Genomic DNA, 18,746 nt, shown 5'->3' with positions numbered 1-18,746 from the left:
CTGGCAGATGCTGAGGGGAGACATGACCAAAGTTTAAAGATTATGAGAGGGATAGATATACCTCTGCTATCTTCATCACGGAGTTACTAAAGGGAATGCATTTAAGGTGTCAGAGGGTAAATCGAAGGTGGATACGTGAGGCAAGTATTTTATTCAGAGAGTTTTGTGTGACTATGATGTGCTGCCAAGAGAAATGGTGGAAGTAAATGAGATTGATGCATTTTATAGACGTTCAGGTGGGCACACGAATGTCAGGTGATGGAACAATATGGACATCGGGGAGGCATTAGTTACGAGCCTTTGCGGGGTGTTGGAATTGGGAGTTCAATTCCAGCATCCTCTTTTAAGAAAGTTAGTACATTCTTCCTGTATGTGCGGCGTAGGTTTCCTTCACATTCCAAAGACGTACTGGTTGGGAAGTTAATAGGAAATTGTAAATTGTTCTGTGATTAGGCTCGAGTTAAATCGGACCGTTGCCGGGCCGTGTGCCTCCAAGGGCCTGTTCCACACTGTAGGTCTGAGTAAAATGAACAGTAAAATGTGCAGGCAGAGATCAACGGGCAAACGTGCATCACCAGCTGGACGCGCACCTCGGCAGAAAGTCTGGCTTTCTCAGGTAGGAGCACTGTGTCCAGCAGGTCAGCCAGCGGAGGTGAAGGGAAACACAGAACATCAACCTGAAAGGTGAATTACAGTACCGTCTCTTTTCACGCCTGTTGTCTGATTCGTTGAGGGCTTTTGGGGGATTTTCTGATTTTATGTCAGATTCGCACGTTTACTTTCACTTACACGATATGTTATCCCGACCCTCCGTCTCCAGATACCCAGACAGTGCACGCCTCTACCTAGCTTGCCGGGGCGGGGTGGCTGGCTGAGGGTGAGAAATCCTGCTAGCTGCACGCCGCGTTGTGATTGGTGCGGCCGCGCCGCTCCCCATGACGATTGGATGAGAGCGCACCTGGCTGTGCTGCGGTTGGACGAGCCGCCCGTCTGTCAGGTTGGAGGCCGCCCCCATTTCCCCTCCCCCCTCCCCCCGCCGGGCTCCCGGGACGAGCTGTCACTCAGGCTGGGATGCGGCTGCAACGAGCCGGCTGCAGGCAGCGGTGGACTGGGGGGCTCCGACCGGGCAGCATGCGGCCGCCGGCGCCCGGGCTCGCTCTCGTCGTCCTGTGCCTGGCGTGGCCGGTGCACACCGCCGGTACGGTGGGCTGGAATGGTACCGAGGGCTCGGGAAGCGCCTACAGCACGCCGGGCACCACTGGCCAGTTGTTGCCCACCTCGTCCAGCGCCACTGGTCAGTTGCTGCCCACCTCTACCAGCGCCACTGGTCAGTTGCTGCCCACCTCTACCAGCGCCAGTGGTCAGTTGCTGCCCTCCTCTACCAGCGCCACTGGTCAGTTGCTGCCCACCTCTACCAGCGCCACTGGTCAGTTGCTGCCCACCTCTACCAGCGCCAGTGGTCAGTTGCTGCCCTCCTCTACCAGCGCCACTGGTCAGTTGCTGCCCTCCTCTACCAGCGCCAGTGGCCAGCTGCTGCCCACCGCCGCCGCCAACTCTAGCAGCACCGGAGGTCAGCCGCTGCCCACCGCCGGCTGGCTGGACGAACTGATGCAAGGTGAGTGTCCTTGTGTGTGGGTTTAGCGATGCGGCGCTCTCTGTCTCCGAGGTCCGGCGGGGCTGCCGAGACGGTGTCGGTTCGCGGAGGCTGTGTGGGTGGGCAGCGGCGGCGGGTCCGCTCGCAGTGATGGGGCGTGCGGGGCAATCTGCGGCGTAAACAATGGGAAGCGAGGCGGTGGGTTGTGCCCCAGACCGAGCCTGCGGTGGGGAATCTGCCTCCCTCCCCGCCGCCGTGCCCCCACCCACCCCAGCATCCATCCGCACGTCCTCAGGAGGTGATTAGAGCCGGGATGCCTGGCGTTCGGGATTGGGTGCCACACTGACACACGGGCCTGGCTCTCCCTCACAGTGGGACACTTGTTTATTGTGGGTGTGAAGGCAGAGCATGTGTGCGCCTCGGTTTATGGCTGAACGGAGTGTTTTGGTTAGAACATACAGCTGGATGTGTTTTGAGAATTGTCACTGCTAATGTGCTGCTCCTGTGTTTGCAAGCGAGGGCCAGGGGATTCCTCAGACACTGGTAAAACACGAAACTGAAGTCAGACGGGGATATTGTCACTTCCTTGTTGAGGTTTCAAATTACATCATGCCTCATGGCCTAGGTTTTGTTGTGACTCAGGAACACCGTGTGTGAGCTGAGGAAGGCCAAGGCCGTTATACACAACTGGGGTTCGGGGTGCTGTGGACTCGCCCGTGTTCGCACAGGTGCAGGAAACCTGGTTTAAAAGGCGCCCAGGGAACTTCTCAGATCTCCTGGGCATTTTCCCGCGCACAGCAGAAGTTCCTGCCTTGCTGCCAGTCTTCAGAAACGGGTTTATCATCACTGACTTACGTGAAGTGAACTGTGTTTACTTTGCGGCACCTGTACAGTGAAAAGACATGAAATTGCTATAAATGACAAAACTAAAGAGTGTAGAAAAGAGTAATGGGGTAGTGTTCATGGACCGTTCAGAAATTTGATGGCAAAGGTGAAGAAGCACTTGCTTAATTATTGACTGTGTGCCTTCAGGCTCCTGTGTCCTTTCCCCATGTTAGAAATAAGAAGAGGGCATGTCCCAAATAGTGAGAGCCCTTAGTGATGGATGGATGGATGTATGCTTCCTCCTTGAGCCACTGCCCCTTTAAGATGTCCTCTTTAAACCACTTTTTATAACGTTTTACATGCATGATATTTATGTATTAATACACATTTTATTCCATATTCTAACTTTAACCTCTTGACCAACACACCACATCAAATTCCTAATCCATGTACTGTAAATCTGTACATTTCAGTTCAGGAACAGTTATTTCATCAGGCTGTTGAAGCAGAGGGGTTAACTTCACTCACCCAACACTGAACTGTTCTCACAGCCTGTCCACTCACTTTCAGGGACGCTTCATCCCAGGTTCTCTGTTTATAGCTTGTTTATTATCATTATTTTCTTTTGTATTTGTACAGTTGGTTGTTTGTCCAGCCTGTTGGATGCAGGCTTTCATTGATTCTGTTATGGTTTTGATCTTAGTGTAAGTTAAAACTTTGTGGGCCGAAAGGCTGTACTGTTCTGTAATGTTCTGTGTTATGTTATTATATTTACTGAGTATGCCTGCAGGAAAATGAATCTCAGGGTTGTATATGGTGAAGTATATGTAATTTGAATATAAGTTCTGATCAAAAAGCTCCAAAACCTGGGCCTTTGTACCTCCTTCTGCAACTGGATCCTTGACTTCCCAACAGGAAGAACACAGTTTGTGCGGATCAGAAATAACAGCTCTACCTCGCTGACAGTCAACACTGACGCACCTCATGAATGTGAGCTTAGCCCACTGCTCGTCTCCCTATACCTAGGCACAGATATTGTTGGCAGAATGTCAGATGGTGACAAGGTGGTGTACAGGAGTGAGATAGATCAGCTGCTTGAGTGATGTCTCAACAACAACCTTGTATTCAACATCAGTAAGACCAGAGAATTGATTCCGGACTTCAGAAGCAGTAAGATGAGGGAACACACCAGTCCTCATTGAGAGATCAGAAGTGGAAAGGGTGAGCGGTGTCAACATCGCTGAGGATCTATCCTGGCAGCATATCAATGCAGTTACAAAGAAAGCAAGAAAGTCACTACATTTCGTTATGAGTTTGAGGAAATTTGGCATATCACTAAAGACACTCGCACATTTTGTAGCATGGAGAGCATTTTAACTGATTGCCTCACTGTCTAGTATTGGGGGGGGGGTGCTACTGCACAGGATTGAAAAAAGCTGCAGGAAGTTGTAAACTCAATCAGCTCCATCGTGGGCACTAGCCGCCCCCTATCAAGGATACCTTCAAGGAGCAATGCCTCAAAGAGGTGGCACCTGTCACCCAGGATATGCCCTCTCATTGCTGCCATCAAGAAGGAGATACAGGAGCCTGAAGGCACACTCAGTGATTCAGGAACATCTGCTTCTCCTCTGCCGTCAGATTTCTGCACAGACATTGAGCCCATGAACACCACCTCACTACTTTATTTGCTCCTCTTATTTAATTTAACTTTATAAATATATATAACAGTGAATTACACTATATATACAGTACTGTAATTCACTGTTTTTATTATGTATTGTATGGTACTGCTGCCACAAAACAACAAATCTCATAACATATGCCAGTGCTATTAAAGCTGATTCTGAATTTACTTTGAATAAAGTAGATTGTTGATGGTGCCCACACGATCTAATAGTTTGCTGCCATTGCATCTGTACTGTTATTGTGATAGCTCAGCCAAGTGAAACGTAAACCCTCTTATCACAAAGAGCGTGCATTGTTATTATCCAAGAAGGGCAAGCTGATGAGTTCCTCCAGTAACCTTGTAAATAAAGACACAAGGAGGGTAGGAGTGAACTCTGCTTTCTGAATTACCCAGTGCCTGGGTTTAACTTGCAGACTTGAGGCTGTAACATGCACCTGCATGTCCTTGGTTAGTGGAAAAAAATATAAGGAAGCATCTTCCAGTTAAAAGCAGGAAATTGTTTGACTATAAAACAGGAAATACTCAGCCAGTCAGTTTCTTTTGCATTATTTATTTTGTAATTTTTCATAATTTTATGTCTTTGCCATGTACTGACATCACAAAGCAATATTTTTAACATGATATAAACAGATAATAAACCTGATTGTGATTAGCATCATTAGTCAGTCACCTTATATACAGGTACCCCTGGGCCCGGTGTTACTTTGTGGACATACAATCAATCTCAGAATATAAGCTCTCCTTATGTATTTATATGTATTGTGTTTTATTATTATTATTATTATTGTGTTTTTTATCTTATTGTCTTTCTTTTTGCTGCATTGGATTGGGAGAAACAATTATTTCATTCTTCTTTACACTTGTGTCCTGGAAATGACACTAAGCAGCCTTCAATCAGAACAAGGCACACCAAATGCTGGAGGAACTCAGCAGGTCAGTCAGCATCAATGGCGAAAATAAACAAATGACGTCTTGGGCTGAGACCCTTAAAGTGCTTTGCTAAAATAAGGGTCTCAGCATGAAACGTTAACTGTTTATTCCTCTCCATTGATGCAGATGCACCTGCCGAGTTCCTCCAGTGTTTTGTGCGTGTTGCTCTGGATTTCCAACATCTACAAGATCTCTTGTGTTTATATGGACATCCCTCCTTCCAGGGAGGTGTAGATGAATGGCATTAAATAATCTTGGATCTGTGGAGAAAGAAGCAGTTGTTGTGTCAGTTTGAGGATCCTTTTGGATTGATGGAGACCACCTTGCTCCATCGTGCGACGTCTCAGTACTCACCCTCCCTTCAGACCGGGCGGTCGCCAGGCCGAAGTAGTGGAGGGAGGGCTGTCCAGCATATCGGCCTGTTCTGGAGAAAAAACAGAGGGGAAGGGAAACTCTGGAGCAGCAGCAGGCATATAGGTGGTTAGCATAACGCTTTACAGCACGAGGATTGACAGTTCAATTCCCACGACTGCTGTAAGGAGTTTGTACGTTTTCTCCCTGTGACTGCCGGCTTCTCTCCGGTGCTGCAGTTTTCTCCCACCTTTCGAGTACATACAGTTTAGGGTTAGTGAGTTGTGCCAACGTGTGGTGACACTTGTGGGCTGCCACCAACGCGTCCTCTGACTGTGTTGGTCGTTGGTGGAAATGACACATATCACTGTATGTTTCGATATACGTGTAATAAGCTGCTTGCTCACCTTTCGCGTATAACACCATACGGAGTGCAGTTAATGACGCTGCTGTGTTCCGCTCACTTGTATGGTAGCGTAGTGGTTAGTGATGCTATCAAGTTTGCAGATGACACCACGGTGGTTGGTCTGATCAGAGGGGATGACGAGACGGCCTACAGGGACGAGGTCCAGCACCTGGCCACATGGTGTGCTGACAACAACCTGACCCTTAACACTCAGAAAACCAAGGAGATCGCTGTGGACTTCAGGCATGCTATGAGCCACACTCACATCCCCATCTACATCAACGGAGCTGTAGTGGAGCGTGTATCAAGCTTCAAATTCCTTGGTGTCCGCATTTCCGAGGATCTCACCTGGTCCCTGAACTCCTCCATTCTGATCAAAAAGGTGCAACAGCACCTTTATTTCCTGCAGAGCATCAAGAAAGCTCACCTCTGTCCCAGGATACTGATGGACTTTCATCGCTGTACCATTGAGAGCATACTCACCAACTGCATCTCAGTGTGGTATGGCAATTGTCCCATATAGGACCGCAAAGCACTCCAGCATGTGGTGAAAACTGCCCAGCGGATTATCGGCATCCAATTGCCCACCATTGAGAACATCTACCATAAACGCTGCCTGGGCAGGTGAAAAGCATTATCAAGGATGCATCTCACCCTATCCATGGACTTTTTACTCTCCTCCCATCCGGTAGGCGCTACAGGAGTCTCCGCTCCCACACCAGCAGGCACAGGAAGAGCTTCTTCCCTGAGGCTGTGACACTGCTGAACCTCTCATGACAGCGCTAAGCAGTATTGCATCTGTATTGTGCTGTCTCAGTACTTTTATATTTGTGTGCTGTAGCACTTTTTTTATTCACAGTTATTTTGTAAATAACACTTCTTTGCATTTCTGGTCTGATGCTAATTGCATTTCATTGTCTTTGTATCTGTACTCGGCACAATGACAATGAAGTTGAATCTAATCTAATCTAATTGTAGTTCGTAGCATTGGCATTCAGTTCTAGTACTAGTTGGTATGTTCCCTCCCATGTGCACATGGCTTTCCTCTGGGTCCTCTGGTTCCCGACCGCATTCCAAAGTTAGTGGGTTAATTAGTCATTGTAAGTCGTACCGTGATCAGGCTAGGATTAAATCAGTGGGTTGCTGGGCAGTGCATCTCGAAGGTTCAGAAGTATCTCTAAATAATGAAATAAACGAGCTACTGTTTTCTCATATTTTTAAGAAGGGCAGTTAATATCTGACAGTCAGTTGAAAGTGTAGGGAATTGGAGAAGTTTTTACTTTCTAGGTCAGTTTTGTCTGGTAACCTACTACAACTCGCCCACTTATGGTTTCAGTTCCTTGTGTTCCCACGTGGCAAGATTATATACAGGGCTTGGTCTGTCCACCAGCTGCCCCAGAATGAGCCCAACCATATCAAAGGTGTAAGCACATACAGTGCTACTTACCTCCTGTACCAGTGAATTGTACATCATTGTGACTACTGCCTGCATTTACAAGACTAGGACAACATGGAGCAGATGGGTGGAAGGGCCTGGTTGCATGCTGTGATAACTCTATCTCTACGTCACCAAATCAGAATCCGAATCACCAGCATGTGTTGTGAAATTTGTAACCTTAACAGCAGCAGTTCCATGCAGTACATAATATAGAAGAAGAAAAAAATAATAATAATAAATATGTAAATTAATTACAGTATACGGATGAATTTCCACGTAATGTAAAACAGCCTGGAACTGGATGTTGGCATTTTCTATTGCTGCATGAAGTTCAGTTGTATAATGGTGAAAAATAATGTTATGCATTTTAAAGTTCTAGGCAATTATTTTTTAATTTAGTGTGAAAGAACCGAAGAACGCCAATGTTACAAATGATTAGCAAGTAGAAATTTTAAGGTTAGCTTAATTGTTTAAAATTAATCATAGAGCACAATTTATTATTCCGACTTGTCTTTGGTGATATTTCCCATGTTTGCATATCCATTGAATAATTGGTTACTGTTCGTAACTATTTCAAGGAACGTTTTTATTGCAAAATTTTACAAAGGTTACATGAAAGCTCACAATTAGTGGAAGTCTGCACCCAATTCACCTGTCATACTGGAGAGAACTCTTACTTAACCCCGTCACCCCTACTGGGGCATAGGCTGCCAACAACCGCTTGCCAGAATCCTCTGTCCTGAGCCAGTCTTTCAAATCCAGCTATAGCTCTTCTAGGTGAAGATCATTCCTCTCCCAGGGACAGGGATGAGCTCCTGTTGCTGTTTCTGTAGCTCTGGGTTTTTACATGATGGCGTTGTTATATGGTTGTTAAATGTTATATGGTTGTTAAATGTTATATGGTTGTTAAATTGTTATGTGGTTATATGGTTGCTAGCCCCATGTCCAACCCTCCTCCTTTCAGACTCGGGCTTGGGACCATCCATAGTGGAGTTGCGAGAGTTCATCACTTGGTCCAATGTCAAAGGATGAAACCTTTTGGTACAGTGTCATTAGCATTCTTTTGTAGAAAATAAAGTAACTCTTTTTGTGACAGGCACTATTGGCAGCTGTTAATCATGTTTTTAATTCATGTGCTCAGCTTCGGTCCGTGACTATTACTTTTCCTGCCTTTTGAAAATAATGGGATGGTGTACATTGTGTGATGTGACTTGTTTCTGGTAATCACAGGGGCATTCCCTCACTGTGGGACAGAAAAATTCTGACCTCTGCCTCTTAATTTTAAATGCACCGTTGACAGTGCTGGACAGCAACTCTCACTGTTCCTTTATTCCTTACTTGCTTCAACTTCAGAAACACAAATCCTTTCATTCTGTTGTTTGTTTGTTCCGACTTAAACCATTCATGTGTGTGATGTAGCAAGAAGTTGCTCTTCAATGCAAAATAATAAGCAGATGTAGTGGAAAGATGATGTTAGTCTATATTGTCCAGATGTGGGTCATGTCAGCTGCCAGAAGGCATTTGATGAGGTTTCACAGAGAGGTCAATATCAAAAGTGAAAGTTCGTAGAATTAGAGAATAATGGTTGGTGATTGTCCAGGAGGCAGGAGTTGGAGAGATGGGGTGGAAGGAATTGGAGTCAGTTTCTGTTGTCCTATCTTTTCATCCCTGGAGAGCTTGCAGGTGAATCAAGTGAAGTTTGTTAATGGGGTAAAGTCCAATGAAGGTTAAGGAGCAATTCGGGGCAGAGATCAGCTCAGGTTATCTTTCTGTGGAGGTGAGTGCGGAAACTACAGAGGGTCATTGACAGATGAAATGAATGGCTGTAAGTCATATACCGGGGTGTCCACCTCGCATCGTACTGGGGTGGCACGCTGACCTAGAGTTTAGCGCATTGCTTTATAGCAGCAGCGATCAACAATCAGGGTTCAATTCCCGCTGCAGCCTGTAACATTCTCCCCGTGACTGCGTGGGTTTCCTCCGGGTGCTCCAGTTGCCTTCCACGATCCAGGGACATGCGGGTTAGGGTTAGTAAGTTGTGGGAGCCAGAAGTGTGGTGACACTTGCGGGCTGTCCCCAGCACGTGGTGAATTCACTGTATGTGTGACAAATAAAGCAAATCTCTTAATTTCCCATTTCAAACCTTTAGCATGTATACCGTCTACTCTATGTGATTCATGTGAGCAGGGAGTTTGACTGCACCCTGCTTTAGATGAAAGTACGCTACAGTAGCATAGCGGCTAGCGTGACTGCCACAGTAGCGCAGTGGTTAGTGTGATGCTGTGACAGCTCGGGGTGTCGGAGTTCACAGTTCAGTCCCAGCGCTCTCAGTAAGACGTTTGTCCTTGCTTCCCAAGGAGTGTATGTGTTTCCTCCTGGTCCCCTGGTTTCCTCCCACAGTTAAGTAGGTTAATTGTAAGCTATCCTGTGATTAGGCTAGGGTTAAATAGGTGGGTTGCTAGTGGTGCGGCTGAAAGGGCCAGAAAGGTTTGTTCCACACTGAACCTTTAAATACATAAACTTACTAATCTGGATAGTCATAGTCATACTTTATTGATCCTGGGGGAAATTAGTTTTCGTTACAGTTGCACGATAAATAATAAATAGTAATAAAGGAATAAATAGTAATAAATAGTATTAGAAATAAATAGTAATAAGGATCTACGAAAGACAATTTAGAAAAATCTGCAGTTGTTGAAAGGCAAAGCGATTTGTGTGTTTTAAGGTGTTTCTATAACCTGATTATCCGGTGGAATAACAGATGGAATTTCCACTTCTATCCTAGTGGACTGTGGATATTTTTTTTTAAGAAAAGAGGAAGATGATCTCCAGTTGGAGCCTGGCTGGAATGCTGAGTTCGCTCGTGGATATTGGGGAGAGGTGATAAGGGATATAGATTGAAGGTGAATGATTAAAGAGAGGAGTGATCAATTCACAGAACTGTTGGGTGAGCTGTGCTAATGAGGCTTTCCATCGGGGTCAACCATGGATGTGCTGTCCCATCTGTCCGTGTTTACCGGAGCCAAGGCAATATGATACGGAGAACAAGCTGTTGCCCGCGTAGCAGGCTTTCCCTCCCCACGCAGCTAATGAATCCAAAGGAACGGTGGAGACCAATTCAGATTGGCACCAGCATTGTCGCAGGAGTTGTGAGTCAGTGTTGAACTCAATGTAGGACTCTGGCTCCGGATTTTTCCGTGGGGTTTTGTGATAACGAACTAACACAGTTACACGGGATACTGGTCATTCCAACTTATCTCTTTAAATGAATTTTGAGATCAGCAGATAGCTTTGTTTGTAATTTCTGTGGTGAGCACATCTAAACTCCCTGTAGGACTGAGCATTTCTGAATATTGAACATAGAACATTACAGCACAGTACTGTACAGTCCCTTCAGCACACATCACTGTGCTAACTTTTTAATCTACTCTAAAATCAGGCTAACCTTTCCCTCACACATCCATGTACCTATCCAAGAGTTTCTTAAATGTCTCTACTCTATCTGCCTCTGCTATTATCCCTGGCAGCATAGTCCATACACCTACTACTCTGTAAAATCCTTACCTCTGGCATCCACCCCCCCCCAATACTTTCCTCCAATCACCTTAAATTATGCCCCCTCATATTAGCCATTTCCACCCTGGGAGAAGTCTCTGGCTGTCCACTTGATCTATACCTCTATATGCCTCTTATTATCTTGTACACCTCCAACAAGTCACCTCTCACCCTCCTTCATTCCAAAGAGAAAAACCCCAGCTCACTCAGCCAATCTTCATAAGACACGCTCTCTAATCCAGGCAGCATCCTGATAAATTTCCTCTGTACCCTCTCTAAAGCTTCCACATCTTTCCTATAATGACGTGACCATAACTGAACACTACTCCAAGTGTGAATATTGATATAGTTGGTGGTTTTATGTTTTGGAATATTTCTATCATTGCTGAGATGTTTGTCATCAACAATGCTCCTATTTTCTGCTGCTTATTTATGCCCCAGTACTTGTGTAGCAGATTTGTACTTTGGATGAGATCATTGGGTTGGAATTGTCACTGCTGGATTCTTCAAATGTTTTTTTAATGAGCAAAAGGCTAATTAATCTGGAATGTTGACAGGGCGGGGTTTTGTGGTCGTTTGTGTCAGCACAGGTTAGGGGATATTTTTAGATCTAAACCTGGTGATTGCATGTTTAGATTGTTGGATGAGCAATTATAATTTTCCTCGTTGTGGTATTTTCTGGTTTATGTGAATATTATGCAATAATCTGTTCTGGTGGATTGCTGTGGTGAGATGGCAGACCGACAAGGAAATAATATGCTGGCGAAGTGGTGGGTGGGAATGTCGGAGTGATTGAAAGCATAATTTCAATTCCGAAGCTCTCAAAGCCACGCACAATACCAGCCATTATTTCAAACATGACATTTTTGTTCACTTTGTATGGTGTCATTTATGTGAAGAATGTGCAGCTCAGCTGATGAGGTGGTGTGGAGGAAAACAATCTTTTATTTTCTGCTACCTCTGTAACCGCAGCAGTGAAGGAGACAGACTGCTCAGTTACCACCCACTCTCTCCAGCTCATGAACTGAAAGACCATGGCAAAACACATTGGAATATCTTCATGTTTTTGATTTTCAAGTGCAGAAATAACGCTCCTTTGTCAGTGTTCCCCTTTCGATATGGAGAAAACAGCATTTCCTCAGTGGATAGAATCTTATTGCTGTGGTCCAGTGTGCTTGTAAGCCGGTTTCTACGCTCAGTGAACACGTTATTACTCTGTACCTTCTGCTGTGAAACCCATCCACTTCAAGGTTCAACATGTTGTACATTCAGAGATGCTCTCCTGCACATCATTGTCATGAGTGGTTGTTTGAGTTACTGTCAGCTTGAACCAGTCTGGCCATTCTCCTCTGACCTCTCTCATTAACAAGATGTTTTCACTCACAGAGCTGTCACTCGCTGGATGTTTTTTGATCTTCCCAATATTCTCTGTAAGCTCGAGACTGTTGCAAGTGAAAATCCCAGGAGATCTCAAGATGGGGAGGTTTGAGATACTCAAACCTCCCCATCTGGCACCAACAATCATTTCATGTTCAAAGCCACTTAGATCACTTTTCTTCTCCATTCTGATGTTTGGACTGAAGAACAAAATCTCTTAACCATGTCTGCATGCTTTTCTGCATTGAGTTGCTGTCACATGATTGGCTGATTAGACACTTGCATTAACAAGAGAGAATCTGCAGATGCTGGAAATCCAAGCACAGACACACAATTCTGGAGGAACTCAGCAGGTCGGGCAGCATCTATAGAAAAGAGTACAGTTGACGTTTTGAGTTGAGACCCTTCAGGACTAGAAAAAAAAGGAGGAGGTGTCAGAGTAAGAATGTGGGGAGAGGGGAGGAAGAACCACAAGGTGAGAAGTGAAACCAGGAGGGGAGGAGGGCTGAAGTAAAGAGCTGGGAGGTTGATTGGTGAAAGAGATACAGGCTGAAGGAGGAATCTGATGAGAGGACAGAAGGCCATGAAAAGGGGGAGGAGCACCAGAGGGAGATGATAAGGTGAGAGAGGGAAATGGGAATGGTGAAGGGGGTGGGGGCATTACCAGAAGTTCTTGGTAGCCTCCAGCCCAATGGCATGAACATCAATTTCATGGACTTTCAGCAATGGTCCCCCTCTCCTGGGTGGTGCACCTGATGAAGGGTCTCATCCGGAAACATTGACTGTTTACTCTTTTCCATAGATGCTGTCTGGCCTGCTGAGTTTTTCCAGCATTTTGTGCGGCTTATGTCCACTACCTTTTAGACCATAAGAGCATAAGATATAGGAGCAAAGTTAGGCTATTTGGTTCTTGGACTCTGCCATTTCATCATGGCTGATCCATTTTTCCCCTCGGCCCCAATCTCCTGCCTTTTCCCCATATCCCTTCATGTTCTGACCGATCAAGAATCTGTCAACCTCTGTCTTAAATATACATAAAGACTTGGCCTCCATTCCTTTGCCCCTCATTCTTCTGAAATCTAGTGAATACAGGCCCAGAGCCATCAAATGTTCTTCATATGACAAGTTGTTCAATCCTGGAATCATTTTCGTGAACCTACTTTGAACCCTCTCCAATTTCAGCACATCCTTTCTAAGATAAGGGGCCCAAAGTTGCTCACAGTACTCCCAGTGAGACTGCAGCAGTGCTTTATAAAGTCTCAGCTTTACACCTTTGCTTTTATATTCTAGTCCTTTTTGTTGAATTTTCCATTTAAGGACATTGGTATTTACATACCTAGCTGCAATATACTCTCCACCGCACTTCTACAGAAGTTTGCAAAGTTTTTGATGAAATAATGTATCTTCTAAGTAGAGGTGCTACCATGCTTTCTTCTTAATCACACTTGTGTGCTGGCCCAGAAAAGGCCCTCCAAAATGATAACACAGAGGAATTTGAAGCTGCTGACCCTGTCCACCTGTGATCTTCTGAAGAGGACTGGATCATGGACCTCCAGTTTCCTCCTTCTGAGGTCAATAATCAGCTACCTGTTATTTCATCCTCCGTCGAATTCACGCCTGCAATTGCCGTTTTTTTTGACTTTGTCATGTTAGGCAAAGATCGCAAGATCCTACATCTACGGACTCCAGAGCCTGCTGGCCCTGAAACTAGCAGGCATGAACTTCAGATTGCGGCCTCTGCTATTGATCTCGCCGGCTCCAACACCTCAGGGCATATTCAAAACCCGGACTCCAGCAACGACCATGGACACCTTCACAACGATTGCACAACCACCAACTGCGACTCCAGCCTTGAACTCCAGGCCGGGTCTTTATGTGCTGCTATTGTGACTCCCGTCTCCCCTTCCCCCACCACCACTCCGCAGCCCCGTCTTCCTCAGATCCCACCATCAACTCCTGGGCCCTCAGAGGCTCCATCTTCCTCTCACCCCAACCCTCCCCTCTCCATTGACACACCCAGCCTCCCCCCTCCCCCCTCTGATCCCAGCTCTCATCCGTGCCGGGTCTTTACCATCCCCTCCAACCTTCAACTGTCGGAGGCAGAACGCTCTGTTCTCAGTAAGGGCCTCACGTTTGTCCCCCTTCGCCCACACCTCAGCGAGTTCCATGTTCGCAATGATGCGGAACTTTTCTTCCGCTGTCTCCGTCTCCGAGCCTACTTCTTCGGCAAGGACTCTTCCACCCCCACCGATGACCTCTTCTCCCGTCTTCAACCCTCCTCTTCTTCATGGACGGCCCGCTTCTTCATGGACAGCCCGCTCTGGTCTTCTGCCTGCTCTGGATCTCTTTATCGCTAGCTGCCGACGGGACATCAACCATCTCGACTTCACCGCACCTTGTCCCCATTCCAACCTCACTCCTTCGGAAAGCTCTGCTCTCCAATCCCTCCGCACTAATCCTAACATTATTAAACCCGCCGATAAGGGGGTTGCTGTTGTAGTCTGGTGTACTGACCTCTACCTTGCCGAGGCACAGCGACAACTCGCGGATACCTCCTCTTATTTACCCCTCGGTCGTGACCCCACTAAGGAGCACCAGGCCATTGTCTCCCACCCCATCACCGACTTTATCCGCTCAGGGGATCTCCCATCCACTGCTACCAACCTTATAGTTCCCACACCCTGCACTTCTCGTTCCTACCTCCTACCCAAGATCTACAAACCTGCCTGTCCTGGCCAACCTATTGTCTCAGCTTGCTCCTGCCCCACCGAACTCGTTTCTGCATACCTTGACACGGTTTTATCACCCCTTGTTCAATCCCTTCCTACCTATGTTCGTGACACTTCTCACGCTCTTAAACTTTTCGATGATTTTAAGTTCCCTGGCCCCCACCGCTTTATTTTCACCATGGATGTCCAGTCCTTATATACTTCCATCCCCCATCAGGAAGGTCTCAAAGCTCTACGCTTCTTTTTGGATTCCAGACCTAATCAGTTCCCCTCTACCACCACTCTGCTCCGTCTAGCGGAATTAGTCCTTACTCTTAATAATTTCTCCTTTTGCTCCTCCCACTTCCTCCAAACTAAGGGTGTAGTTATGGGCACACGTATGGGTCCTAGCTATGCCTGCCTTTTTGTTGGGTTTGTGGAACAATCTATGTTCTGTGCCTATTCTGGTATCTGTCCCCCACTTTTCCTTCGCTACATCGACGACTGCATTGGCGCTGCTTCCTGCACGCATGCTGAGCTCGTAGACTTTATTAACTTTGCCTCCAACTTTCACCCTGCCCTCAAGTTTACCTGGTCCATTTCCGACACCTCCCTCCTCTTTCTAGATCTTTCTGTCTCTGTCTCTGGAGACAGCTTATCCACTGATGTCTACTATAAGCCTACTGACTCTCACAGCTATCTGGACTATTTCTCTTTTTACCCTGTCTCTTGCAAAAACGCCATCCCCTTCTTGCAATTCCTCCATCTCCGCCGCATCTGCTCTCAGGATGAGGCTTTTCATTCTAGGACGAGGGAGATGTCTTCCTTTTTTAAAGAAAGGGCCTTCCCTTCCTCCACTATCAACTCTGCTCTCAAACGCATCTCCCCTATTTCATGCGCATCTGCTCTCACTCCATCCTCCTGCCACCCCACTAGGAATAGGGTTCCCCTGGTCCTCACCTACCACCCCACCAGCCTCCGGGTCCAACATATTATTCTCCGTAACTTCCGCCACTTCCAACAGGATCCCACCACTAAGCACATCTTTCCCTCCCCCCCTCTCTGCATTCTGCAGGGATCGCTCCCTCCGCGACTCCCTTGTCCATTCGTCCCCGCCAATCCCTCCCCACTGATCTCCCTCCTGGCACTTATCCGTGTAAGCGGAACAAGTGCTACACATGCCCTTACACTTCCTCCCTTACCACCATTCAGGGCCCCAAACAGTCCTTCCAGGTGAGGCAACACTTCACCTGTGAGTCGACTGGGGTGATATACTGTGTCCGGTGCTCCCGATGTGGCCTTTTATATATTGGCCAGACCCGACGCAGACTGGGAGACCGCTTTGCTGAACATCTACGCTCTGTCCGCCAGAGAAAGCAGGATCTCCCAGTGGCCACACATTTTAATTCCACATCCCATTCCCATTCTGACATGTCTATCCACGGCCTCCTCTACTGTAAAGATGAAGCCACACTCAGGTTGGAGGAACAACACCTTATATTCCGTCTGGGTAGCCTCCAACCTGATGGCATGAACATCGACTTCTCCAACTTCCGCTGATGCCCCACCTCCCCCTCGTACCCCATCTGTTACTTATTTTTATGCACACATTCTTTCTCTCACTCTCCTTTTTCTCCCTCTGTCCCTCTTGCCCATCCTCTGGGTTCCCCCCCCCCCACCTTGCCTTTCTCCCCGGACCTCCTGTCCCATGATCCTCTCGTATCCCTTTTGCCAATCACCTGTCCAGCTCTTGGCTCCATCCCTCCCCCTCCTGTCTTCTCCTATCATTTTGCATCTCCCCCTCCCCCTCCAACTTTCAAATCCCTTACTCACTCTTCCTTCAGTTAGTCCTGACGAAGGGTCTCGGCCTGAAACGTCGACTGCACCTCTTCCTACAGATGCTGCCTGGCCTGCTGCGTTCACCAGCAACTTTGATGTGTGTTGCTTCAATAATCAGCTCCTTGGTCTTGCTGACATTGAATGAGAGGTTATTGTGGCCCCACTCAGCCAGATTTTCAGTCTCCCTGCCATCTGCTGATTTGTCACCACCTTTGATTTGGCCTACGACAGTGGTGTCATCAACAGACTTAAATATGGCATTGGAGCTGTGCTTGGCTTCAGTCATAAGGGTAAAGCAAGCAGCACAGGGGACTAAGCACACAGCTTGTAGTGCACTTACGCTGATGGAGATTGTGGAGGAGATGTTGCCAATCCAAACGGACTGGGTTCTGCAAGGGAGGAAATTGAGCAGCCATTTGCACAAGGAGGTATTGAGACCACTGTCTTGGAGCTTGTTGGTTAGTTATGTGAGGATGATAGTATTGAAAGCTGAGCTGTCGTCGACAAGTTCATGGTGATGTATGCATTTTCACTGCCCAGATGTTCCAGGGTTGAGTGAAGAGCCAATGAAATGGCATCTGCTGTGGACCTCTTGTGCTGGTCAGCAATTTGGAGTGGATCCAAGTCACTTCTCAGGCTGGAGGTGACATGTTTCATTACCAACCTCTCAAAGCACTTCATCACAGAGGATGTAAGTGCTGCTGGGCGATATCACTGAGGCAGGTTACCACGTTCTTAGCCACTGGTATAATTGAAGCAGGTGGGTACCTCAGGCTGCTGAGGCGAGAGGGAGAACGTCTCGGTGAACACTCCAGCCAGTTTGGTACTCGGCCGGATGCTTTGTGCGTGTGGGTACTGCAGTCAGTTTGAGAGGCAAGTGGTGGCTTGGCCTTTATTGAAAGTGGCTTTGAGTGGGCAAGTATTGCTTAGTCTCCTGGTGAGACAGCAATCTGCCATTCTACCAGATGAAATGCAGTGAAATTCACCTGACTGATTCCTGGGACATGGGCTGTGCTTGATGGTAAGAGATTAAACAGATTGTCTGTACTCTCTTGAGTGTAGAAAATTGCAAGGTAATATCAACAGGGGCACATTCGTTGGTGAATTGACAGGCTAGATACCGAATTCACAGACTGCTTCTCTTTCCACAGCGCCTCCTGGCTTGAGATTTCCTCGTACTCTCTATTTCTGTTCAAGATTCCCAGCACCTGCATTTTAATTATTTTCATTAGATGCAGAGCTGATGTCCAGAGCATTGGTCACAGAGTCACAGTAAGTTGCTGGCTGCTCGGAACTGAGGGGAAGTGTTGGATACCCCCTCCTGAGGGGGCTCGGTCACCAAGTGTAAGGTTGATGGACCTTTGAACATTGAAGGAATCAAGGTGTCCAGGTCACTGCTGAGATACACGATGATAAAGTGATCGAGTGGGCAGCCAGAGATCTTTTCCCGGGGTGGAAATGGCTAATAAGAGAGGGTATAATTTTAAGGTGATTGGAGGAAAGTGTTGGGCGGATGTTAGAAGGAGGTGTTCTACACAGTGGTGGGTGTCTGGAAAGCCCTGCCAGGGCAGCGGTTGAAGCAGATACATGAAGGAGATCTAAGAGACTGTTAAATAGACACATGGATGAAAGAAAACTGGAGGGTTATGTGGGAAGGAAGGGTTAGATTGATCTTGGAGTGGGTTGAAAGGTCGGCACAATGTTGTAGTCTGAAGGCCTGTACTGTTCTGTGTTCTGCCAGTGAAAACGCTACACCTGCAAAGAAGTGTAATGATAACATTTGGAGTATTGTTTCCATTGGCTTTCTAGAGAACACTGCACAGGAGAGGTTTCTCCAGTGATCCTTGGAAAGAAACACTAAGATGAGTGGTCCCATTTTTGTTGGTCTTGGTTCATTCCTATCCTCATCGGGAGTGCAGGGCTTGGGTTGTGGAGAAAAACTGGACAAGCCGTGAGAGATGGAGGCTGATTTGACCTAGAAATTTATCAAATGGCATGAGGTGTAGATAAGGTGGATGGTCCCAGGATTGAGGAGA

General features: G+C 46.9%; 1 protein-coding gene across 1 annotated transcript in view; it reads left to right on the top strand.

Moving 5' to 3' along the window:
* Window positions 1–1,040: 1,040 nt before the first annotated feature.
* LOC134359730 (multiple epidermal growth factor-like domains protein 9) overlaps window positions 1,041–18,746 on the top strand; it is a 224,186-nt gene continuing 206,480 nt past the window's right edge. The window contains exon 1 of the mRNA XM_063073264.1: window positions 1,041–1,615. Coding sequence (XP_062929334.1) covers window positions 1,072–1,615 — 544 coding nt within the window. The 5' untranslated portion in view covers window positions 1,041–1,071. The remainder of the gene's footprint in view (window positions 1,616–18,746) is intronic.

Source organism: Mobula hypostoma, chromosome 21 (assembly GCF_963921235.1).
Source record: "Mobula hypostoma chromosome 21, sMobHyp1.1, whole genome shotgun sequence".
In the NCBI taxonomy this organism is placed as follows: domain Eukaryota; kingdom Metazoa; phylum Chordata; class Chondrichthyes; order Myliobatiformes; family Myliobatidae; genus Mobula; species Mobula hypostoma.
Note: the sequence above shows the minus strand (reverse complement) of the source record. Positions and strands in the feature narration are given on the sequence as shown.